General features: G+C 35.2%; 1 protein-coding gene across 6 annotated transcripts in view; it reads left to right on the top strand.

The window, feature by feature from the left end:
* Positions 1-26447, top strand: part of LOC123546327 (uncharacterized) — a 313757-nt gene that overhangs the window by 254959 nt on the left and 32351 nt on the right. For 4 of the 6 annotated variants that reach the window (XM_053551859.1, XM_053551858.1, XM_053551861.1 and 1 more), the window contains exons 103-119: positions 153-229; positions 1363-1530; positions 3604-3798; positions 5210-5335; positions 8930-9036; positions 9679-9746; positions 10332-10477; positions 11583-11777; positions 12888-12971; positions 14470-14563; positions 15498-15646; positions 19523-19673; positions 20563-20690; positions 22361-22508; positions 23533-23708; positions 24476-24614; positions 25747-25928. In XM_053551859.1, the coding sequence (XP_053407834.1) occupies positions 153-229; positions 1363-1530; positions 3604-3798; positions 5210-5335; positions 8930-9036; positions 9679-9746; positions 10332-10477; positions 11583-11777; positions 12888-12971; positions 14470-14563; positions 15498-15646; positions 19523-19673; positions 20563-20690; positions 22361-22508; positions 23533-23708; positions 24476-24614; positions 25747-25928 (2333 nt within the window). Of the gene's footprint in view, positions 1-152; positions 230-1362; positions 1531-3603; positions 3799-4327; positions 4478-5209; positions 5336-8929; positions 9037-9678; positions 9747-10331; positions 10478-11582; positions 11778-12887; positions 12972-14469; positions 14564-15497; positions 15647-19522; positions 19674-20562; positions 20691-22360; positions 22509-23532; positions 23709-24475; positions 24615-25746; positions 25929-26447 lie in introns of those variants that run through there. The other 2 variants (XM_053551862.1, XM_053551863.1) reach the window with 2 other exon arrangements.

Raw genomic sequence — 26447 nt, 5'->3', positions numbered from 1 at the left:
AAAACGACGTCATACTCAAAACTGGGTCATGTGGGAAGAGGTGAGCGATTCAGGACCATCATGGTCCTCTTGTTTGTATCAAGTTTTGATATATGAAAGATGATTTTTATTATTATCATTCTTTTCTCTAAAGCACATGTTTCTTATTTCAGGGACAATTACTGTGAAGGTTGCAATGCACAGTTTTATTACAATGGCTCTGATGTGTCCTCATTGTGCCATGACGAAGGTTTGTATTAGAATAATTTCATGGCGATAATCCTTGTGTCACGCACACCCTACCACATTCCTGCAAACTATTCTTTTTCATTAAAAAAAATGGCTCCCAGGGGACGGGGCTAGTTTTCCTTAAATGGTTATAATGGAAAACATTAAAAATCTTCCCTTCTTAAACTGCTGGCTCCATTTCAAATTAGTTTCACAGCAGTGTTCCTTGAGTGACCCTCTTCTAAATTTCTTCAGATCATTCTGTTTCATTAAAAAACATGGCCACCTTGGGCAAGGGTAGTTTTTTCCTTTATGACAATAGGGAAAACTTTGAAAATCTTCTCCTCTCAAAGCGCTATCCTATTTCAAAATAATTTGACAGCAGTGTTTCTTGGGCGACGCTCTACCAGATATCTTCAATTAATTATGTTTTGTCAAAAAAAATATGTCTCCCAAGGTGTAGGGCTACTTTTCCCTATATAGAAATATCCTGTTAAATCACTGGCCTGATTTTAAAGTAATTTCACAGCATTGCTCTTTGGTTGACATTGTACCAAATTCCTTCAAGTTATACTGGTTTCTCTAAAAACATTGCCATCACAGGGCATTGCTAGTTTTCTTTATGTGGCTTTATGGAAAGTCTTCTCCTATGAAGCTGCTGGCCCTATTCCAAAATAATTTAAAAGCAACATTCTTTAGGTGACCCTCTACCAAATGTCTTCAGATCAAATGTCTTCAAATCATTCTGTTTTGTCAAAGAACATGGCTGCCAGGGCACAGGGCATGTTTACACTACATGTCTATAAAGAAAACTTTTAAAATCTTCTTTCCTGAAACCACTTGCATGATCTCAAAATAATTTCACAGCAATGTTCGTTAGATGTCCCTCTACTTAAAACCTTCAAGTTGTTATGATTTATCAGTAAAATGGCTGACATGGGCTGGATTAGTTTTCTGTAAATGGCTGTATGGAAAACGTTGAAATTCTTCTCTAAAACTGCTGGTCCAATTTTGAAAGAATTTTACAGCAATGGTCCTTGGGTGACTCTACAAAAATTATTCAATTCAGCTATAAATCTCAGGTGAGCAATCTAGGACCATTATGGCCCTCTTGTTCCTTTGACCTTTGTAATCAGTCTATAATTTTTTTTTTAGATCATAAAAGGTGTGAACTGCCAGAAGACAGAGGAAATTGTAAGGAAGAGCGGCTATATTGGTTTTATAACATGGAGAAAATGATGTGTGAACAGTTTTATTACACTGGTTGTGCTGGCAACAAGAACAGATTTAATACAAAAGAACAATGTGAACACTTCTGTCAAGGTAAGATTGTAAAGAACTTTTACAAAAAGGCTAAAAAATGATTTATTCATAAAAAGCCATAGTAATTTTGTTATGCTCTCTCATTTAGCGTTGTGCTCTCCGTATGTCCATATGTCCGTCCATCCATCCATCTGTTCGTATGTCCCAATACCTTGTCCAACTCCTCAAGCTTGATATCCACTGGCTTGATGTGCAGATGACGATAAAGAAAAGAATTTTTGCTGCAACTATTTACACTGCAGTTCTGGCCCTTCGATAGTTTTGCTAAATAAAATATAAAGAAAAGTCTTGTGTGTCCAACTGAAAGGATATGCTTGAAATTTCACGAATGAAGGACCTTCATGTGAAGATGACCGTAAATATATACATATATAATTGATATATAATTTCACTTTTAACACAAAATTGAGGAGTTTTATCTACATTTTTGATGTCATTCACCAAATATTTACCTGCTTTATGTTATTTTCTTTTCCAAAATGCCACTATAAAGTTTGATATTATGACATAGTAATTGTGAGGTACAAACAGTAAATTATTGCATAAAAACACCTAGTTTTAATTTTTTTATTTAACAGGAAAAAAAATGTCATATTAGAGTTTAATGTAAAGTTCTGAAAAGTTATTTTAACCTTTAACCTGCTGGCGATAAGTGATTCTGCCTTTGTGACCAGTGCAGACCAAGTTATTTTAACCTTTAGCCTGCTGGCGATAAGTGATTCTGCCTTTGCTACCAGTGCAGACCAAGTTATTTTAATCTTTAGCCTGCTGGCGATAAGTGATTCTGCCTTTGCTACCAGTGCAGACCAAGTTATTTTAACCTTTAGCCTGCTGGCGACAAGTTATTCTGCCTTTGCTACCAGTGCAGACCAAGTTACTTTAACCTTTAGCATGCTGGCGACAAGTGATTCTGCCTTTGCTACCAGTGCAGACCAAGTTATTTTAACCTTTAGCATGCTGGCGACAAGTGATTCTGCCTTTGCTACCAGTGCAGACCAAGTTATTTTAACCTTTAGCCTGCTGGCAATAAGTGATTCTGCCTTTGCTACCAGTGCAGACCAAGTTATTTTAACCTTAAGCCTGCTGCCGACAAGTGATTCTGCCTTTGCTACCAGTGCAGACCAAGTTATTTTAACCTTTAGCCTGCTGCCGACAAGTGATTCTGCCTTTGCTACCAGTGCAGACCAAGTTATTTTAACCTTTAGCCTGCTGCCGATAAGTGATTCTGCCTTTGCTACCAGTGCAGACCAAGTTATTTTAACCTTAAGCATGCTGGCGATAAGTGATTCTGCCTTTGCTACCAGTGCAGACCAAGTTAACTTAACCTTTAGCATGCTGGCGATAAGTGATTCTGCCTTTGCTACCAGTGCAGACCAAGTTATGTTAACCTTTAGCATGCTGGCGATAAGTGATTCTGCCTTTGCTACCAGTGCAGACCAAGTTAACTTAACCTTTAGCCTGCTGGCGATAAGTGATTCTGGCTTTGCTACCAGTGCAGACCAAGTTATTTTAACCTTTAGCCTGCTGGCGATAAGTGATTCTGCCTTTGCTACCAGTGCAGACCAAGTTATTTTAACCTTTAGCCTGCTGGCGATAAGTGATTCTGCCTTTGCTACCAGTGCAGACCAAGTTATTTTAACCTTTAGCCTGCTGGCGATAAGTGATTCTGCCTTTGCTACCAGTGCAGACCAAGTTATTTTAACCTTTAGCCTGCTGCCGATAAGTGATTCTGCCTTTGCTACCAGTGCAGACCAAGTTATTTTAACCTTTAGCATGCTGGCAATAAGTGATTCTGCCTTTGCTACCAGTGCAGACCAAGTTATTTTAACCTTTAGCCTACTGGCGAAAAGTGATTCTGCCTTTGCGACCAGTGCAGACCAAGATCAGCCTGCACATCCATGCAGGCTGATCATGGTCTGCACTGTTTGCTATTCAGTCAGTAAATTTTCAATGAACACCCCTTCGAATAATAAATGGTACTGCCCAAATTGAATGATGGACCAGTCCATTTTAGAAATTTAGCAGGGTAAGGGTTAATTAGCTGAAACTGAAAATGGATTGATGTTCCTGTAGATGAATGCAGTGGAGAATGTGCATGGTATGAGATGTGTAATAATGGTCAGTGCCAGTGTGGTGATATGTGCACAGCAGATTATGCGCCTGTGTTTTGTAACAATGGAACACATACAAGGAATTTCAGTAACCAGTGCACCTTCAAAATGGAGTCCTGTAGGGAGGGAGAGCCATTTAAACCTGAAGATTGTTCAGGTATATTTAGTATTTTTTATTAATTCAGTATATAAGCTTAAAGATGCGGAAAGATTTAAACTTTAATTCTATTGTTTCTTGGCAAATATTGAAGTTCTAATTTTCAACATATAAACTTTAACTTGCTACATTGAATGTAAGTTGTGAGCCAACATGAGGCTCTAAAACTATTAATCAGATGTGCACCATATATGATGTATGATATCATTGCCTGAATATCCTTCCAATTTGTTCAGATGGTTCTGTTTGCATTTAGTTTCCCACTAAAGCTAAAAATAGGAAACCACAGAATTGCACCAAGCATGGTCTTTAGCATCCTGGTCTGGATCCTGGTCAGTGTTGTTCAGGAGGTTCAGCTTAACTAAATTTATTGGCCACGTTTTATCTCATAAAGGGCTTGATGAATCTTCACCATACTTTGTCTGTAGCATCCTTTAAATGAATCTTTCTCAGATCTGTTTAAATGATTTTACTTTAAGGACCATCATAGCTAAAACTAGAAAAAAAACTTTAATATGAAATCTTTTAGATGGATTTTCACCAAACATTTTGGACCTTTTTCAAATTGGTCCAAGTTGTTATGCTTGAGTGCATTTTGAGGCTACAAATAGAAAACAACTTTTAAAAAGTTCTTGTCATGAAGCACAGGATGGGTGTCCACCAAACTTGATCAAAGACTTGGTTGAAAGGTGTATATAGTGAGTACATTATTTGTTGCATTTAATCCTTTTCAAGTCTTGTTACATTATAGACTTTCTTCAAAGCATGGCTTGCATGTGATTTAAAGAGGTTTATGCAAGAGATGAGATGTTGAGTTTACATTGTATATGCATAACTTTTTGTGTACTGTATTTTGTTGTACCTAATACATTTTGCACCATCAGTGGAAAGACTTCAAGTGGTTATGTTTTGTCCAAAATTATAAACAATTTCAGGAAACTGCACTGTGATTTGGTCATCACTGTTCGTTTGGTATTTCAATATGACCCTTCCTCAAGAAATGTGTTCTCAGTAAATGGTTTAACAAATTTGTCCTTGTTCTGTGTGCTCAAGAATGGTTTAATGCATTTGTCCTTGCTCTGTGTGCTCAAGGAATGGTTTAAAATGTTTGTCCTTTTTCTGTGTGTTCAAGGAATGGTTTAATGAAGTTGTCCTTGTTTTTTGTGCTTAAGGAATGGTTTAATATCATTGTTCTGTGTTTTCAAGGAATAGTTTGAAACTTTGATGCATTTGTCCTTGTTTTGTGTGCTCAAGGAATGGTTTAATATGTTTGTCCTTGTTCTGTGTGTTCAAGGATTGGTTTAGTGCATTTGTCCTTGTTCTGTGTGCTCAATGAATGGTTTCATATATTTGTCCTTGTTCTGTGTGCTGCATTAATGGTTGCTGTATTTGTCCTTGATCTGTGTTTCAGAACCGTCTTGCTACTATGATGGTAAGATCTACGAAAATGGGGATTCTTTTATGGATAAGGACGACTGTAACAGGTGTTTTTGCAGCAGAGGATCTATAGGCTGTACAGAGATGTACTGCCCACCAGGTAGTATAAGATTATAGGATAACATTACATAGAGGATATTTGTTTGTTTCAGTGCAAGACTGAAATATCTTTCACAAGTGAACAGCAGATGCAGTATTTTCAGGAACTGCATAACTACAAGTGAAAATGTAAAATATGGTGTTCACTAGTGAATGATATTTTGATCTTACATGTGAAACAAACAGATTTTCTTTTCCACTCGACTTTTCGAAGAAAAAGTAGAGCTATTGCATTTGCCCCGCCATTGCCATTGCAGTTGGTAAAAGTTTACCATAAAGTCAAATATCTCTGTTACTATCAAAGTTATTGGCTTGAATCTTAAAACAAGTTAAAGATTACCAAAAGTTCCTTCTAGGGCACATCTATATAAATATAAAATGACCATCTTGTAAAATTTTGGTTGCAATGTCTGTTTTATACTGGCAAAAAATATCAGGTAAGTATTTACGCTAGTTATTTAACATAAATTGTTAAATCCAACAACAAATTAAATCTGTAACCTCTTTCAGTAGAGTAAATACGGCAATAAGACATTGACCTGGTCAATCTATTATGATTCGATGTGTGAATTAATTGCACATAATTAGAGGGTCACAATGGGGTTTGTTTTCACATATTAACCATGCATTTGAAGGTAACGATAATATTTGGTTGTTTAGATTTAAATTTGCTGATATATGTCTATCTGGTGAATGTGCATATGTTATGTTCAGGAGGAAATAAAAAAATCAATTAATCATCCTCGGGTTTAGTATTGTGTAATCCATGGAGTCGCCTCACTTGAGAAAGAATAGTTTAACATCAGAGGTTATTTCTAAGGTCACGGAGTTTAATTGGCCAGCTTGTAATTACAACAGCTTTCGACATCAGTAGCTCAGTCAAGTGTGACTTATTGAATTAAGATATTCCTTCTCAAGAGAAGGAATAATAATTATTTACTATCAAAGTCTTCACCAATAGAAATAATCCCAATAACTCTGAGATTTGAATTTTGATAGAGTTTTGCCCCTTTTAAACTTAGAATTTTTAGCTCACCTGAGCACAAAGTGCTCAAAGGTGAGCTTTTGTGATCGCCCTGTGTCCGTCATCCGTCGTCCGTCGTCATCGTCAACAATTTGACTGTTAACACTCAAGAGGTCACTATTTTGAGCCAATCTTAATGAAACTGTGTCAGAATGTTACCCTCAATAACATCTTGGACGAGTTTGATATTGGGTCATCTGAGGTCAAAAAGTAGGTCACCAGGTCAAATCAAAGGAAAAGCTTGTTAACACTCTAGAGGTCACAATTTTGGCCCAATCTTAATGAAACTTGGTCAGAATGTTACCCTCAATAAAATCTTGGACAATTTTGATATTGGGTCATATGGGGTCAAAAACTAGGTCACCAGGTCAAATCAAAGGAAAAGCTTGTTAACACTCTAGAGGTCACATAACTTGGTCAGAATGTTACCCTCAGTGAAGTCTTGGTCCAGTTTGATATTGGGTCATCTGGGGTCAAAAACTAGGTCACCAGGTCAAATCAAAGGAAAAGCATGTCAACACTGTAGAGGCCACATTTATGACTGTATCTTCATGAAACTTAGTCAGAATGTTAATCTTGATGATTTTTTAGATCAAGTTTGAACCTGGGTCATGTTGGGTCAAAAACTGGGTCACCAGGTCAAATCAAAGGAAAATCTTGTTAACACTGTAGAGGCCACATTTTTGACTATATCTCATCTTGTAACTAGGTCAGAATGGTAATCTTGATGATCTCAAGGTCCAATTTGAATCTGGGTTATATAGGATAAAAAACCAGGTCACCAGGTCAAATAAAAGAAAAAGCTAGTTTACACTGTAGAGGCCACATTTATGACCATACCTTAATGAAACTTGGTCAGAATGTTAATCTTGATGATCTATAGGTCATGTTCAGATCTGGTTCAGATGGGGTCAAATACTAGGTCACCAAGTCAAATCAAAGGAAAAGCTTGTTAACACTGTAGAGGCCACATTTATGACTGTATCTTCATGAAACTTTGTCAGAATGGTAATCTTGATGATCTCAAGGTCCAATTTTAATCTGGGTCATGTTGGGTCAAAAACTAGGTCACCAAGTCAAATCAAAGGAAAAGCTAGTTTACACTTTAGAGGCCACATTTATGACCATATCTTAATGAAACTTGGTCAGAATGTTAATCTTGATGATCTTTAGGGCAGTAGGTCAGGTGAGCGATACAGGGCCTTCATGGCCCTCTTGTTTGGTTAACGTTTTTGACAAAGTCAAATATCTCTATTGCTATCAAAGCTTTTATCTTGAAACTTAAAATAATTATTTACTATCAAAGGCCTCACTAGGAGAAACAATATGATTTGAATTTTGACAGAGTTATGCTCCTTTTTAACTTAAAAATTTTTGGTTAAAAGTTTTATAAAGTTTTTACTGGCAAAGCTCTAATTCAGAGTCAGGCACTGAGAAAAGTCGAGTGTGCTGTCTTATGGACAGCTCTTGTTATTTCATGTTGTTACAAAATTTACTCATTTCATAGTTTCTTACCAACAAAAAATATATTTGATATTTTTCACTGAAAATACCAGATATTTCACTCTAATATTTCATTAATTCACTGAAACATGTCATAAAATCTCATCTTACCTAAATGCTGTTTACAATAGATTAAATCAGTCTAACTAAAACTGAGTGTCTTCATCTTCTAAGTTCAGTATGTAGAACCAACTTTAATCTTGTATTATGTTGTAATCTATTGATTGGAGGTACTGAATTTTTGAATTTTTACCCACAATTCCCAGATAACGATCAAAATAAAATATCTTGGTCAGGAGATTTAGGATCTGGTGGCCCAACTTTTACAAATATATTCTAATTTGATGCTGTCATTCCTTTTTCATATTTCTTACTTATGAATAAGACATGCTTGAAGGAATGAGGTGGAAAGAAAAAAAGAAACTACAATGTTTTTATTTTTTCTATATTATATATTGATTGAAAATTACATGATGTACATGTACAGTGTTGATGTTAGTTTGGTATTTGAAAAGCCATAGAGTGTGTATGTAATTATTTAATGTCTTATGAGGTAAAATTTTTTGATCAATCTATCTTCATGAAACTTGGTCAGAATGTTTATCTTGATGATTCCTGTGCCAAGTTCAAAACTGGGTCATATGGGTCAAAAACTAGGTCACCTGGTCATGTCCAAGTTAAAGTTTGTTAAAACTCTAGAGACCACATTTATGACCCAATCTTCATGGAACTTGGTCAGATTGTTTATCTTGATAATTCCTAGGAAAAGTTTAAAACCGGATCATTTGGGGTCAAAAACTAGGTCACCCACTCAGATCAAAAGAAAGGATTGTTAACTTTCTAGAGGCCATATTTATGACCATATTCATGGAACTTGTTCAGCATGTTTATCTTGATGATTCCAAGGCCAAGTTTAACAGTTGAGCAATACAGGATCATCATGACCCTCTTGTATAAATTTAGCAGGGTAGAGGTTGAAGATCTAAAGTTGATATTCTTGTCCCCTCCTCTCCTCTGTGTCCAACATCATTTACTTACCTCATATTGAATATTTCATTCTTGTTTCAGGATCTTACAGAGTGATACTATGGTTCGGAAATGATACGTACAACGCAGACTATGCCAATATTAGTAGCCCTGCTGCCCGGGAGTTTATTGCATCTATTACCCCCTTGGTAAATATCTACTTACAATTAGTTTCGTTAGAAGTACTGTTTTAGATACTGAACTGTTAAAAAACATTGAAAGGTGATATTGTTGTATAATAAACAGCTTGCAAAATATATGAAGTGAAAAAAGTTCCATGTAAAAATTATCAAGTTTTTTTGTAAGGTAACACATGTTTTTCTCCTACTTCTGTAGCTGAATAAATTGTTCACAGTTTACATATAACAAATGTTTTCTCATACTTATGTGGCTGAATAAATTGTTGACAGTTTACATATAACATGTGTTTTTCTCATACTTCTGTGGCTGAATAAATTGTTGACATTTTACATATAAAATATGTTTTTCTCGTACTTCTGTGGCTGAATAAATTGTTTACAGTTTACATATAAAATATGTTTTTTCTCATACTTCTGTGGTTGAATAAATTGTTGACAGTTTACATATATTTTTTTTTTCTCATACTTCTGTGGCTGAATATATTGTTGACAGTTTACATATAACATAAAATTATGTTTTTCTCATACTTCTGTGGCTGAATAAATTGTTGACATTTTACATATAAAATATGTTTTTCTCTTATTTTTGTGGCTGAATAAATTGTTGACTGTTTACATATAACATATTATATTTTTCTCATACTTTAATAGTTGGATCTGTTGTTTGATGGATGGTCTTATGAAGTGATAAAACTGTCTACGTCAGCTAGAACAAAGAGGTCAGTATGGTATTTGTTTGTTGTGTAAAAAACTTAATGATGTGAAAACTCACATTATTTCCAATTTGAAATATAATGTTAACACTTTTGTTATTTAAAAAAATGATGAACAAAGAATCTGTGACCAGTTTTTGGATGTGGACTGATTAATATTTATGCACACAACATTGAAAATGACAAATGCATAGCCTTGAAGCTTGGTTTTATGTACCTCCAAAATTAGCATGTGTGCACACAGTTTACTCATTTTAACCTGACTGTTTGTAGAATAGTGACTCACTTAGGTGTTGGTATCATCATCACCTTTGCCAGCACACCTTGGTTAAAAAATCTTGTGTGCATAGAAACCATTGCATGGTTAGATTGAAAGTTCACACAAGTCTTCCTAATTATCTAACATACTGAAAGAACCAAGTTAGAAAACTATTGGTTGAACTTTATACAAATTATAGTCCTTTTCCAACTTAGAAAATTCACGTAACAGCCCTTGTTTGACTTAGAAATTATTGCTTAATAGAACATATTTTCCAAGTTTAGATTATTAGCTTCAGATGACATGATCATTGTGTAAACATGATATTTTAGACAAACTGAAGAAGATCTTGGCGTGAGAGTGGAGGCTAGAGTTAGAGGGACTGGTGTTACTCAAGAAAAACTAGTAGAAAGAGAAGAAAATCTGGATGATGAGTTCAGAGGCCGCGCTGAAGTTGAATCTGTTACTCAGATTGACAGTAAGTTTAGTTAATACACTTTTTTGGTATTGAAACCACATATTACTTCATAAACTTAATTCAATTTGGGGATATCTGGGATCAAAAAGTAGGTTACTAGGTCAGTTCATAAACAGCATTTGTTTACTTATTAGGTCAAGGTTGAAACTGGATTACCTTTGAGCAAAAAGTAGGGCACTGGGTTGACTTATAAATTCGTTGTTGATACTCAAGACGCAAAGTTTTCCACATGATCTACACAAAATCTAGTCAGAATGTTGTCTTTATGATATTTATTTCATCATCAAATCTGATAGAACCCAGCTGTTCGAAGTTTTAACAGATGATTAATTAAGCTAAGAGTTGAGTAACTTATTTCAACATTTTAAAAGACATAGATAAACAAATGTGTTAAGGGTTATGAACAATAAATAGTCTTTACAGTAAATTCAAAACAATATACTGGAGTTTCATACCAAGACTGTTATAATTTTGAATGAAAATTAAACAAGAGGTTACTTTAACATCAGGTTAAAGTTTCCAAAAACTGGGCCCTGAAGTCAAACAGCTGGGCACCAGTTAAGATCACAGAAAAAACATTGTTAACCCTCTACAAAACCACATTCATAACCCCCATCCAGCAAGCGTACTGAGGGTCCAAGGTTCTGCCCAGATGCCAGCCCATGACGAAATAATGCATGGAGGGGCACCTGGGGTCTTCCTCCGCCATTAAAGCTGGAAAGTTGCCATATGACCTATAACTGTGTTGGTGTGACGTTCAACCCAACAAAAAAAAAATGACATATCAGATTTTAAATCATAGAAAAAGTACTTCATATGTTGAATAGAGTCACATTGTGATGTGATACTGAATAGTTAAGATAGCTCACTTCAGGTCATTTCCACTGCTGTTCACAGTTAGTACACTACTCTTGCTGTAGAATTAACTTGTCTTTCATGGTTTCCTTATCATACTTCAAAATTCTAGGTTAGGGACAACAGAATATTAACCCTTATCCTGCTAAATTTCTATGATGAAGAAAAGGCAGAATCAGTTGTGTCGAGCATGGTAGATGTTAATTTAGATTCAGTGTCAAGAAACTAAAAACACATTATTTCATTTTAGATGAATGCAATGGAGAATGTGCCTGGTATGAGGAATGTTATAATGGTCAGTGCCAGTGCGGTGAGATGTGCACTGAAGAATATGCGCCTGTGATTTGTAACAATGGAACACATACGAGGAATTTCAGTAACCAGTGCACCTTCAAAATGGAGTCCTGTTGGGAGGGAGAGCCATTCAAACCTGAAGATTGTACAGGTATATTTAATGTTTATACAAATTCAGAATATTGCCTCAAAGCTTTTGTTAGATGTGGATGACAAGAGGACACTACTTGTTTCTTAGTTTATTTGAATAGTAAAAAGCAATGGGTATCAGCTGGTATCTTAGAAACCACTAGTGGGAATGGATTGAAACTTTACATGCTTGTTCATTGTGGTGATCTGGCACACAGTGCATAGGTTTAATTATTCTATTTTGCTTTGTTATAATATTATGACCCTTTTCTGTCTGCTTCATTCTTGGAAGTTTTTTTTAAGTGACAAGGCTTATAGTCAAGCATGACTGTCATTTGACAGCGCTTGTTAAGTAAAAGTAACTTTTAATCAGAAAGAATACAAAAATATGAACAATGAGTAGAATAAAATAGAGAATTGGTGCATCAACAAATTGTAATTATGCCCCCGGCATCTACTGATGCGGAGGCATATAGTGATTGTCCTGTCCGTCCATCCGTCAGTACGAGGTTAACCAAATGGGACCGTTCCGTCTAGCATCAATACCTCTTACTAGAATTACTTGATACTAATGCAGATGTAACCTGTGACCATTCCTCATCTTCAGACATCACCTGACCTCAGTTTGACCTTGACCTCATTTTGGACTTAGGTTGCTTTATATGGGCCATCTCTTGGTTAACCAAATGGGACCGTTTCGTCTAGCATCAATACCGCTTACAAAAATGAATTGATACTAATACAGATGTAACCTGTGACCATTCCTCATCTTCAGACATCACCTTACCTCAGTTTGACCTTGGCCTTGACCTCATTTTGGACTTAGGTTGCTTTATATGGGCCATCTCTTGGTTAACCAAATGGGACCGTTTCGTCTAGCATCAATACCGCTTACAAGAATGAAGTTTTAAAGGTTGAAAAAAAATCACAATTTGATGTTAGGGGTACCTCAGCTTAGTGGCTAATTTAGGTTTCTGTCTGAAATCATTTATCTTCCATCACCATGGATATGACAGCGTACTAAATGAGTTTAATTCATTAAATGCGAATAGAAGCTATCCAGGGAGCTTTTCTACTTGATGGTTTTGTGTGATTTTAGAATTTTCAATTCAACCATATATTTCTTTTTCAGTCTGTGCTGCTGTTTCATGCTTAGAACCAGATTGTGATTATCCATTTACACCAGAGGGTGAATGCTGTCCTCAGTGTCCAGAAGGTAACGGTCATTGTTGATTTACACTAGCCTGACATTGCCTGGCTTAACTTACACTTTTATTTTGCATATTCCACTGCATTCTTCACTTTGTTCAAGTTAAATTCATTGTTTACTATATTCCACCTGTTCCCTTTTAGGCCTTTCCTTCATTTCTAATTAATCCTTAGCCTGCTAAATTTCTAAAATGGACTGGTCCATCTTTCAATTTGGGCAGTACCATTTATTATTCGAAGATGTGTTCACTGAAAATTTACTGATTGAATAGCGAACAGTGCAGACCATATGATCCGTGCAGGCTGATCTTGGTCTGCACTGTTCGCAAAGGCAAAATCATTTGCCGTCAGCACACAACTGCTCGAAATATGCTGTTATTACATATTACTGTATATTAGGTACAAAATTGTAAGATATTAAGTATTTCAAGAGGTGATTATTCATGGTCCAAGTTATTTTTACAAGATATTTAGTACTTCAGGTGGTGATTATTCATGCTCCAAGTTCTTTTTACAAGATATTTGGTTTTTCAAGTGGTGATTATTTATGGGCCAAGTTACTTTTACAAGATACTTAGTACTTCAAGTGGTGATTATTCATGCTCCAAGTTATTTTTACAAGATATTTAGTATTTCAAGTGGTGATTATTCATGCTCCAAGTTATTTTTACAAGATATTTAGTATTTCAAGTGGTGATTATTCATGCTCCAAGTTACTTTTACAAGATATTTGGTACTTCAAGTGGTGATTATTCATGCTCCAATGTATTTTTACAAGATATTTAGTACTTCAAGTGGTGATTATTCATGGTCCAAGTTACTTTTACAAGATATTTGGTATTTCAAGTGGTGATTATTTATGGTCCAAGTTACTTTTACAAGATATTTAGTATTTCAAGTGGTTATTATTTATGGTCCAAGTTACTTTTACAAGATATTTAATACTTCAAGTGGTGATTATTCATGCTCCAAGTTATTTTTACAGGATATTTAGTATTTCAAGTGGTGATTATTCATGCTCCAAGTTACTTTTACAAGATATTTAGTATTTCAAGTGGTGATTATTCATGCTCCAAGTTACTTTTACAAGATATTTGGTACTTCAAGTGGTGATTATTCATGCTCCAATGTATTTTTACAAGATATCTAGTACTTCAAGTGGTGATTATTCATGGTCCAAGTTACTTTTACAAGATATTTGGTATTTCAAGTGGTGATTATTTATGGTCCAAGTTACTTTTACAAGATATTTAGTATTTCAAGTGGTGATTATTTATGGTCCAAGTTACTTTTACAAGATATTTAATACTTCAAGTGGTGATTATTCATGCTCCAAGTTACTTTTACAAGATATTTGGTATTTCAAGTGGTGATTATTCATGCTCCAAGTTACTTTTACAAGATATTTAGTATTTCAAGTGGTGATTATTCATGGTCCAAGTTACTTTTACAAGATATTTAGTATTTCAAGTGGTGATTATTCATGGTCCAAGTTATTTTTACAGAGCCTTCACCATGTACAGCTGAATATTTTGATATAGCCAGACAGTACAGTTGTAATCCATCTTGGGAGTACTACAAAGTGACAAGTGATTGCAAGTAAGTATATCAAATGCCCATGTGTGTAATGAAATTTATGATGTATATGACTGTTGTCCACTTTCTACCATGATAGAAAGTATCAGAAAAAATATCTAGCTCAACATTTCAATCAATAGAATTGTTGAAATAATTGAAAACATTAAGAAAGGGCATCATGCTGTGATACTTGTAAGAAAAGGTATCATCATGTGATACTTGTAATGAAAAGCATCATGTTGTGGTACTTGTAAGAAAAGGTATCATCATGTTATGGTACTTGTAAGAAAGGGCCTCATGCTGTGATACTTGAAACAAAGGTCATCATTTTGTGTTACTTGTAAGAAAGGGCATCGTGCTGTGATGCTTATAAGAAAAGGCATCATGTTGTGGTACTTGTAAGGAAGGTCATCATGTTGTGATACTTGTAAGAAAGGTCATAATGTTGTGATGCTTGTAAGAAAAGGCATCATGTTGTGATACTTGTAAGGAAGGACATCATGTTGTGATACTTGTAAGGAAGGGCATCATGTTTTGATACTTGTAAGGAAGGGCATCATGTTGTGATATATGTAAGAAAAGGCATCATGTTGTGATACTTGTAAGGAAGGGCATCATGTTGTGATACTTGTAAGGAAGGGCATCATGTTGTGATGCTTGTAAGAAAAGGCATCATGTTGTGATACTTGTAAGGAAGGGCATCATGTTGTGATACTTGTAAGGAAGGGCATCATGTTGTGATATTTGTAAAAAAAGGCATCATGCTGTGATATTTTTAAGAAAGGGCATTATGTGGTGATACTTGTAAGAAAGTGCATCATGTCAAACTATGACCATTCAGTATGTCGATTTCCTGTTCAATGTCCTTTGTTTAAAAATTGTGGTACTTTGAATAAGTGTTCAATGGGAAAAATATATTTGTATATGTTAACAATAAATGTTTGCTTTGATTAAGTGACTATGTACAATTCCTGTCATGTGTATGGTACCAAGACCTAGCAAGAAATGGTAGACCTACATGCACATTGCAAGAAGTACATGATGCCATGAAGAATAAAACTATTTGGAATGCATACCCAGCTAGAATCTGTGATGAGGGTGAGGGTAAGTAAAATATCTAAGCTATTTTGTACTTTCATGTTTTTTAGCTCACCTGTCACAAAGTGACAAGGTGAGCTTTTGTGATCGCGCGGTGTCCGTCGTCCGTCGTCCGTTGTCCGTCCGTGCGTGCGTGCGTCCGTCCGTCCATAAACTTTTGCTTGTGACCACTCTAGAGGTCACATTTTTCATGGGATCTTTATGAAAGTTGGTCAGAATGTTCATCTTGATGATATCTTGGTCAAGTTTGAAACTGGGTCACGTGCCGTCAAAAACTAGGTCAGTAGATCTAAAAATAGAAAAACCTTGTGACCTCTCTAGAGGCCATATATTTCACAAGATCTTCATGAAACTTGGTCAGAGTGTTCACCTTGATGATATCTAGATCAAATTCGAAACTGGGTCACGTGCCATCAAAAACTAGGTCAGTAGGTCTAAAAATAGAAAAACCTTGTGACCTCTCTAGAGGCCATATATTTCACAAGATCTTCAAGAAAATTGGTCAGAACGTTCACCTTGATAATATCTAGGTCAAGTTCGAAACTGGGTCACGTGCCATCAAAAACTAGGTCAGTAGGTCAAATAATAGAAAAACCTTGTGACCTCTCTAAAGGCCATATTTTTCATGGGATATGTATGAAAGTTGGTCTGAATGTTCATCTTGATGATATCTAGGTCAAGTTCGAAACTGGGTCATGTGCGGTCAAAAACTAGGTCAGTAGGTCTAAAAATAGAAAAACCTTATGACCTCTCTAGAGGCCATATATTTCATGAGATCTTCATGAAAATTGGTCAGAATGTTCACCTTGATGATATCTAAGTCAAGTTCGAAAGTGGGTCACATGCCTTCAAAAACTAGGTCAGTAGGTCAAATAATAGAAAAACCTTGTGACCTCTCTAGAGGCCATATTTTTCATGGGATCTGTATGAAAATTAGTCTGAATGTTCATCTTGATGATATCTAGGTCAAGTTCGAAAGTGGGTCACGTGCCATCAAAAACTAGGTCAGTAGGTCAAATAATAGAAAAACCTTGTGACCTCTCTAAAGGCCATATTTTTCATGGGATCTGTATGAAAATTGGTCTGAATGTTCATCTTGATGATACCTAGGTCAAGTTCGAAAGAGGTTCATGTACGGTCAAAAACTAGGTCATTAGGTCTAAAAATAGAAAAACTTTGTGACCTCTCTAGAGACCATACTTGTGAATGGATCTCCATAAAAATTGGTCATAATGTTCACCTTGATGATATCTAGGTCAAGTTTGAAACTGGGTCATGTGCCTTAAAAAACTAGGTCAGTAGGTCAAATAATAAAAAAACCTTGTGACCTCTCTAGAGGCCATACTTTTCATGGGATCTGTATGAAAGTTGGTCTGAATGTTCATCTTGATGATATCTAGGTCAAGTTTGAAACTGGGTCAACTGCGGTCAAAAACTAGGTCAGTAGGTCTAAAATTATTAAAATCTTTTGACCTCTCTAGAGACCATATTTTTCAATGGATCTTCATGAAAATTGGTCAGAATTTTTATCTTGATAATATCTAGGTCAAGTTCGAAAGTGGGTCACATGAGCTCAAAAACTAGGTCACTGTGTCAAATAATAGAAAAAACGACGTCATACTCAAAACTGGGTCATGTGGGAAGAGGTGAGTGATTCAGGACCATCATGGTCCTCTTGTTTATGGTAGTGAACATATGTTAAATGCAATCTCTTTGGCTTAATTTTTATGTCATTTTGTATCGGTGCTCATCACTGTGCTTTTTAAAACTCTTCTTATAGGTGTAGAATTTTTCATGAGAGCAAACTGTTCCACCGGCTGGGACGAAGCTGGTGGTTCTTTCAGGTTGCCTGAGCCTGAGGTAATATCTGCTGGAGCATATTGGGTCTTCCTCAACCAGTAGAGTGTGAAAGTTGCCAACTGACTTAAAATATTTTGGTGACTTAACAAAATAACATACAATTAGTATGATACTCAAAAAGTAATGCTGTTGATATAAATAATAAAGTCAGTGTTGTGAAATTTAATGTCTTTATTCATTAATGTTTCATTACAACCTCTATTGGCAACACATATTCATCATTGTTACATGCTGACCTGTATTCATTATTGAAACATGCTGACCTGTATTCATTAATGTTACATGCTGACCTGTATTCATTATTGTTACATGCTGACCTGTATTTATTATTAGCTCACCTGTCACAAAGTGACAAGGTGAGCTTTTGTGATCGCGCGGTGTCCGTAGTCCGTCTTCCGTGCGCGCGTCCGTAAACTTTCGCTTGTGACCACTCTAGAGGTCACATTTTTCATTGGATCTTTATGAAAGTTGGTCAGAATGTTCATCTTGATGATATCTAGGTCAAGTTCGAAACTGGGTCACGTGCCTTCAAAAACTAGGTCAGTAGGTTTAAAAACAGAAAAACCTTGTGACCTCTCTAGGACCCATATATTTCACAAGATCTTCATGAAAATTTGTCAGAATGTTCGTCTTGATGATATCTAGTTCAAGTTCGAAACTGGGTCACGTGCCGTCAAAACTAGGTCAGTAGGTCTAAAACTAGAAAAACCTTGTGACCTCTCTAGAGGCCATATATTTCACAAGATCTTCATGAAAATTGGTCAGAACATTCAACTTGATGATTTCTAGGTCAAGTTCAAACTGGGTCACGTGCCATCAAAAACTAGGTCAGTAGGTCAAATTATAGAAAAACCTTGTGACCTCTCTTAAGGCCATATTTTTCATGGGATCTGTATGAAAGTTGGTCTGAATGTTCATCTTGATGATATCTAGGTCAAGTTCGAAACTGGGTCACGTGCGGTCAAAAACTAGGTCAGTAGGTTCAAAAATAGAAAAACCTTGTGACCTCTCTAGAGGCCATATATTTCATGAGATCTTCATGAAAATTGGTCTGAATGTTCACCTTGATGATATCTAGGTCAAATTTGAAAGTGGGTCACGTGCCTTCAAAAACTAGGTCAGTAGGTCAGATAATAGAAAAACCTTGTGACCTCTCTAGAGGCCATATTTTTCATGGGAACTGTATGAAAGTTGGTCTGAATGTTCATCTTGATGATATCTAGGTCAAGTTCGAAAGTGGATCACGTGCCATCAAAAACTAGGTCAGTAGGTCAAATAATAGAAAAACCTTGTGACCTCTCTAAAGGCCATATTTTTCATGGGATCTGTATGAAAATTGGTCTAAATGTTCATCTTGTTGTTACATGCTGACCTGTATTCATTATTGTTACATGCTGACCTGTATTCATTATTGACCTTTATTCATCAATGATTAGTGTCCACCAGAATTCATCAATATTTCATGCCAACTAATATGTAATTCATCAGTGTATTGGTTTGAACAGACTTACACATTGTTTGAAACCTGCCATACTGGAACAAAAATTAAGCAGAAATGAAGATCTTTGCTTTCTTTGAGTCTGAGACTTAATTTCTGACTTGTTCAGAATGTTGAAGAACGTGGTTCAGATTATTTAGTTTGAAGGTCATATGATTGTTTAGTGTGAAGGTTATTGGATTGGCAGGCAATGTAGTTGTTGATTGGGTATGTAGAAAAAAATATTGGTGTCAGTAATAATGGTGTTTGTATATGCCTTCTTGGTGAAACAGCTTATATGGCTGGTATGTTGGTGTCAGTAATAATGGTGTTTGTATATGCCTTCTTGGTGAAACAGCTTATATGGCTGGTATGTTGGTGTCAGTAATTATGGTGTTTGTATATGCCTTCTTGGTGAAACAGCTTATATGGCTGGTATGTTAGCTTTTACACCATTTTTCTGCAGTATTTAAATTTATTCCTACTGATTCATTTTACTGACTTTGTTGTTTTTAATTTGTTCTTGGTTATATTTTTATCAAAAGGACTGACATTGGAGTATGTGACATCTGTGTTTGCAACAACTAGAAAAGAGATCTGTCTGAACTGGTATATAAACAGACACTTGTTGGAGTATTACTGCCTGGGTGCGGAGGCTAACTATAAAGACGAGACAGACACAAAAGAAAGCTGCTTGTAAGTAAACTGAAATATACGTTACATGATTTATGTATGGTAGAAAAGAACTTATATGTGCTTAATATCTTCTTTCAAAGTGAGACACCCTGTATTCAGGCTTTTTAGATCACCTTAAATCATAGGTTCAGGTTGGACTGATAGTATTGGTGGACATACAGGCATTCAAGGTGCACAATTTTCCTATTAACAGCATGCAGGTCCCAATTTTGGTCCAGTATCTTAATGAAACTTACTAGAGGGGGACGGGGAACCAATCACCTTAAAGATTTTCTGGAGTAAATTATACTTGAGTGGGTTTGCATAATTGAAGTGTTAATGACCTTCACATTTTCACAAAAAGCATAACAATTTGGGACCATTAGTGCCCTTTTGCTTATCAGTTTGATTTGGTGATAAAGCACCATTTGTTTTCATATGTTTTAGATTAGATGTTAAAAATGTCAATACATATTTGAAAGGGGATAGGTCTATTTATTGGTATGAAATGTTGCTAAGAACAAAAATTACATTTTCTAGATGATTTAATGACAGTTCAGCTTTAGGGGTCCTCCATGACCGAGTGGTTAAGGTCATTGACTTCAAATCACTTTCCTCACTGAGGTGGGTTCAAGTCTCACTTGGGTTGTTGAATCCTTCATGTGAGGAAGCCATCCAACTGGCGTACTGAAGGTCATTGGTTCTACCCACGTGCCAGCCCATGATGAAATAATGCACAGAGGGGAACCTCGGGTTTTCCTCCATCATCAAATCTGGAAAGATACCATATGACCGGAATTGTGTTGATCTGACTTTTAACCTAACAAACAAAACAAACATTTCAGATTGTGTTGAAAATTGATCGATCATTCTTTTGAAAACTGCTTATAATTGTTATGTAATTGAACAGATCAGAGTTCAGAATGCGTCGTTGTGTCAACAGTATTACATCAGAAGTAGGGTGCTATATAAACTCTACCAGCTATGTCTTCAATGATGAACGCCTGAGAAGAGACCTACTGAAGAATGAGACTTGTGGTAACTTTTTATTTTCTTCTTTGTATGGTTATAAAAAGAGTTTTATCATATCTCAACACTTTCAGTCAATGACTAAGAATTTGAATATCAGTAAACGAGCAGTCCAATTCCCACTGGGAATACACTTAAAATGGGTTGCGCGACTTCCGGTGCTGGTGTTGCGCATCAATATATACAAAATCGAGGTAGGTGGGTGTTTGTTTTGGTAAATAATGACACATTTACGAGTGTTTTCCAAAAAAAGCAAAATGCTATTTGACCCAAATATGAATAAAGATCATATGTTTGAAATACCAAATTATTAATTTAAGAATCAGCCCTGATATCAGGAAAACTCTGCTGGCTCGATCTGTCAAAAAAGTATGGAATCATGAAAAATGCAGATTGTCTAACTCTTGTGACTTCTTTCTGAAAACGTGCTGCTTCTAATGATCAAACATGTGTAAAACAGTCATGAATATTACATACACTTGAATGAAATGTTGCTTTTGGAGGAAAGATTGCAAATCCCATCCACGATGATTTTTTGTCAATTATGTCCCCTTAAGCAGGATTTTAAGCGAATGATTTTGATATCCATAACTTCGTAACAGTTGAGTTATCATAAAAAGCATCAGATGTCCCCAGATTAGGCATATGAGGTCAGAAACTGCCATTTTTGTTGATTTCATACTTTTTTCACGCTTTATGTACCAGAGTTTTTGTGATAATGGAGCCAAGTCATAAATTACAAACCAGATATTTTACATATATGATGTATCATCATATTTGTGTGGAATAGCATTTTCCTTTGTTTGAGAAAAAATATTCTTGTCTCATACTAAGCAAAATCATAACTTCACATACCTCAATTTCGTCTTTTTTTACGCGCAACACCAGCACCGGACATCACGCAACCCATTTTAAGCATATTCCCAGCAGGAATTGGATTGCTTGTTTACCACCCGTGAATATGAAATAATCTGAAGAAAATTATTATCGTATTTTTTTTTGGTTGTGTAAGTTGAAGCTGTAAATTAAATCATGCTATTTTATAGGTCAGAGCAGTGCTTTTTAGCTCACCTGAACCAAAAGTGAGCTGCTGTGTTGTATAGGTTGATGATCCATTATGTTATTCACAGTTCTACAGATCAGAAATATATTGCCAAATTTTAATGAAACTTGGCCATAATGTTTGCCTCTGTGAAATCTAGAATTAGTTTAATACGGTGTCATCCTGGGTCAAAATCTAGGTCAAATAGACAAATATTCTGTAGATTAGGCAGAAAATGTGACTCATAAAGAATTAATAATGTTTTCCTATGATTTGACTATGGTTAAATTGAAGCTTCTTCACAAACAGAAATAAGAGCGGACACAGTGGTCCAGTGGTAACACAGTCTTGACTACGACACCAGGGGATGTGAGTTTGAGCCCCCGCTCCTCCTACTGAAAATTAGTAGAATTGGGTAAGAGTCCAATGTATGTGTCGTTTTCACCTGGCATACTGAAGAAGCAGGGAAGATCCTGGAATTGGAGCACTATCTTTCTAGTACTAGTACTCACAGTCTTCTGGAGGAGTCATCCGTATTGGTTACCTGTGTTGACTATAAATAAACGTACATAAAAATAAACAAGCCAAAATAAGTTAGTTCAACACAATGTATCATATGAATATATTTTATTTTCAGACACAGATTATCCATGTGAGAGATATACAATGCTTGATGTAGGAAAAAAACTAACTGATAGATGTCTCGGCAGTGCTGTTAACCTTTTATACATGAAAAGTGCAGGTTCGCTAATGGGATACAACCATACAGTACCATTTAGATGTGTGTAAGTAAACTATATATTTAGATTTTTGATAAACAATAGATGAATACATTGATCAAATATCCTCACTTGAAGATCATGTAAGTACCTTACCCATTCAGATGTTCAAGAACTTTAATTTAAGAATAGTTTTTTAACAAAAATGGAAAAAGCTATATTTTGAATGTAAAATCTAAAATCTAAAAAGCTTTTTAAACCCTGATAAGCTTCTTTTAGGGGGTCAACAGAGGGAGTTGAACATTTGATAGTTTGGTAAGAGTTAATGCAGGTTAACAGCAGTGTTTTCAGTAATGGCGGTCAGGCAGTCAGTCAGCAAAAAGCCTGCCTACTTAGCTCAGTAGGGAGAGTGCAGATCGAGGGATTTGGGGGTCATGGGTTTGATCTTTGTTCTCCATGACAATTTGATAAAAGACATTGTGTCTGAAATCATTCGTTCTCCACCTCTGACTCGTGTGTGGAAGTTGGTGGTTATTCGCAGAGAACAGGTTTGTACTGGTAGAGATCCAGAAAACCTGGATAGGTAAACTATCAGATGTAACATAACTGAAATACTGTTAAAAACAGCATTTAAAACCCAAAACAAAGAAACAGTCAATTAGAACTAGATTCTATACTTCCCAGGGTCAATATTTATCAATATTTTCAGCCTTAAACTTAGACTAGTGACTCTTTCATGCTAGAATATTTTTTTGCCCTCTTTTTGTAGATCTGGTATGAATTTTGATGACATCTGGCATGAGTATGCCATACTCTGAAACAAACAAAAAATCTTGTCTGAAGTTTCAGTAATATAGATTAATTACAAAGGAAGTTAAAGGAATTTGAATTCTAACAAACTTAATGTAGGAGTCCAAATTTCAAACTTAAAATGTTGATGAATACAGGCCCAGTACTCACTTGTTGTCTATAAATAACTGACAACTTCCCAAGTTTAAACATGAATCAAGGTTGCAAGACAAAATATTTCTGACATATTTAATTTTATTTAAAAAGAAACCCTTGATTTTTTCTTTATATTTTATAACAGCACTTACAAGTATACCGCGCAGTGTGTGTACAGAGAATTTTCCTCGGAACCAGAATTCACTTGTGATCCAGAAGAACTTCATCCATCTCTTCTTTACCTAATACACATGAAAGCCACATCCAACGAGGAGATGGAGCCTCTGTATGAAGTGCAGGAAATTTTCTCAGATTGTAGAGGTAATGTCTGAAAAACAATATAACTCGTTCAATCCAGAAAAAAATGTGATTCATAATACATAACATGTTTTAGCTGGAATCAGACAAATAGTTTGTAACCATAGTGATGTAACACGAAATGCTGTTTATTTACACTTGTTTTATCCAGGCCATTGTGGAAAGCAAGTAACTCCGTAAACCTTTCTTAATCGTTTTTAGCTCACAAGAGCACGAAATTCTCATGTTGAGCTATTTTGATCATGATGTGTCTGTCAGGTGTGCATGAGTCTGTCCTGTCCATTCGGCCTTCTATCTTTAACAGTTTCTTTAAATGACATCTCCTGCAAAGGCACTGAATGAAATTTGGCATGTATGTTTCTTGGTTGGTCTTCTACCAAAGTTGTTCAAACAGATCTGCTTGCTTCCACATAAATGCCACAAGAGTTAAAAATAAGAAAACCTTCAAACGACATCCTCTCCTGAACTGCTGGTCTGATTTTTGAAATAATTTAACACAATTTTGTGTGTGATATCAGGTCTTGACTGTCTACTGTATTTGTTTAAATTATTGCTGTTACCGTAGGGTAATATAAAAGAAACTTTGAATATCTTCTCTGAATCCATATGATAGGTAGAGCTTTGATATTTATATAAACCTAAAATTGTACATGTACCATTACCTTATAACGCAAATGAAGCCTTTTGCACATGTGAGCATTTTCGGATCAATGTCCCTCTTGTTTGCCTTATTTATGTAAGTACTGAAGTGGTTACAAAAATAATTTCAGATAAATTATCAACTAACAGTCTAGCTGATTGTCCAGCTGAAGGAGAAGAGCTGGTTAATATGGTAACAGCTGCTTGTGGAATACATGTCATTAAAGCTATGCAGGAGGAGGAATATGGATCAACCGAGTATGGATGCAGGTAAATAATTAATTATGTTGCTGTTAAAACAGAAAGTTGTCAATCCACCTATACTCCTGCAGCAGTTTACAGATATTCTCAAGAGATCTTGGTCGTGACACCGAAAATATTTGCATATATATATATTATATAGGCTGGGTGAAATGGATTTTTGGCAGCCTGAGAAAGTCCAGGTTGACAGTATCCCATATCACCCAAGCTAGCCTGTTGTTTGCTTTATTATGCAAAAAGAAAAACACTTTTCCAAATATTTACCAAAGTCAAAAAATATTAAATCACAGAACTTTTTTTGCACTTACTAAATTAAAGAGATAATTATTGTTGTTGAAGTTTTGTTGAAATCAGCTAGATAGAGATTTATGTAAATAAGGGTATTTAGGATTTAGGAAAGAAAATAACCCCTATTCTCAGTATTTCAGATTTTTTTTTTCGTTATTTCAAAGTGGATCTAATTATCTCAGAGTGAATCACATTATTTCAGATTTCTTTCAAAGTTCATCCCATCATTTCAGAGTCAATCTCATTATTGCTGTGTTATTTAAAAGTGAATCTCATTACTTTTGAATTTATTCCATTTAGTTCTAAATTGAATGTAAATACTATGATTTTAAGTCAGTTTCATTATATAAAAATTGATCTAATTATTTCAAAGTAAATCCAATTACATTAGAGTTGATCTTTTAATTTTAGAGTGAACCTCATTATTTCAGACTGAATCCCATTATATTAAGAGTTGATCTTATAACTTTAGAGTAAATCTCATTATTTCAGAGTGAATCCCATTATATTAGAGTTGATCTTGTAATTTTAGAGTAAATCTCATTATTTCAGAGTGAATCCCATTATATTAGAGTTGATCTTGTAAGTTTAGAGTAAATCTCATTATTTCAGAGTGAATCCTATTATTTCAGAGTGAATCCCATTATATTAGAATTCAGCTCATTATTTTTAGTGTATCCCATTATTTCAAAGTTAATTCAATTTATTTGAAAGTAAATCTCATTATTTCATGGTGAGTCCAATTATTTCAATGTGAATCCTGTCATTTCAGAGTGAATCTCGTTATATCAGAATTAATCTCATCATTTCAAAATTGATCTCATTACTTCAAAAGTTAATCTCATTATTTCAGAGCTCTGCAAGGATGCTTTGCAGGAATTACAGAATGGTACAGAGAAAGAAGAATGTGTGTCAGTGAGAGCAATGATATTAAAACAAGACTTGAAAACATGCAGAATAATAAGGACTATGCAGAGTATTTCCAGGAAGCAACTGGATTGAACTGGTTTGACTGCCCTTCTGAAATATCAACCGGTAAGCTTCATGTTGTAAATGTGGCATTTAATATAAATTTACTGATAAACATGTGTACTATAAACTTTTTGCTAATTCTCTGAAGAGTCATATTTTATTTATTTGCAAAGTTTTGAATTGGCAACATTGTGAAACCGGAAATGAGATTTTAGCTGATAAAAGTTGCGTATTTGTTTGAAAACTTTCACTTTGTGTATGAAACTTACCAGTGTTAACAAAAATAGACTTATGGTTTGAACTTGCGTGTATGAAACTTGCTAGTATCAGTGAAAATATTCTTCTGGCAAATAATATATGTTTTACAGTATATATGAATTTTTAAACAGTATCGATGTATCACTAAAATTCAATGATTGATCAGATGCCAGAAATGCGCCTGAGATGCTTTTGGAATAATGAATGGGCAAACTTGATTTGATGATATGAGCAAAATCTTGGAGTAACGTTCTACTTCTGCAAATCAGTTGAATTTAAAATGTCAAAAATCATCTCAGCAGGCTAATAACAACATAACCATGA

This window comes from Mercenaria mercenaria, chromosome 9, assembly GCF_021730395.1.
Source record: "Mercenaria mercenaria strain notata chromosome 9, MADL_Memer_1, whole genome shotgun sequence".
NCBI lineage: Eukaryota > Metazoa > Mollusca > Bivalvia > Venerida > Veneridae > Mercenaria > Mercenaria mercenaria.
The sequence above is the reverse complement of the archived record's forward strand: the minus strand, read 5'-3'. Positions and strand labels throughout refer to the sequence as shown.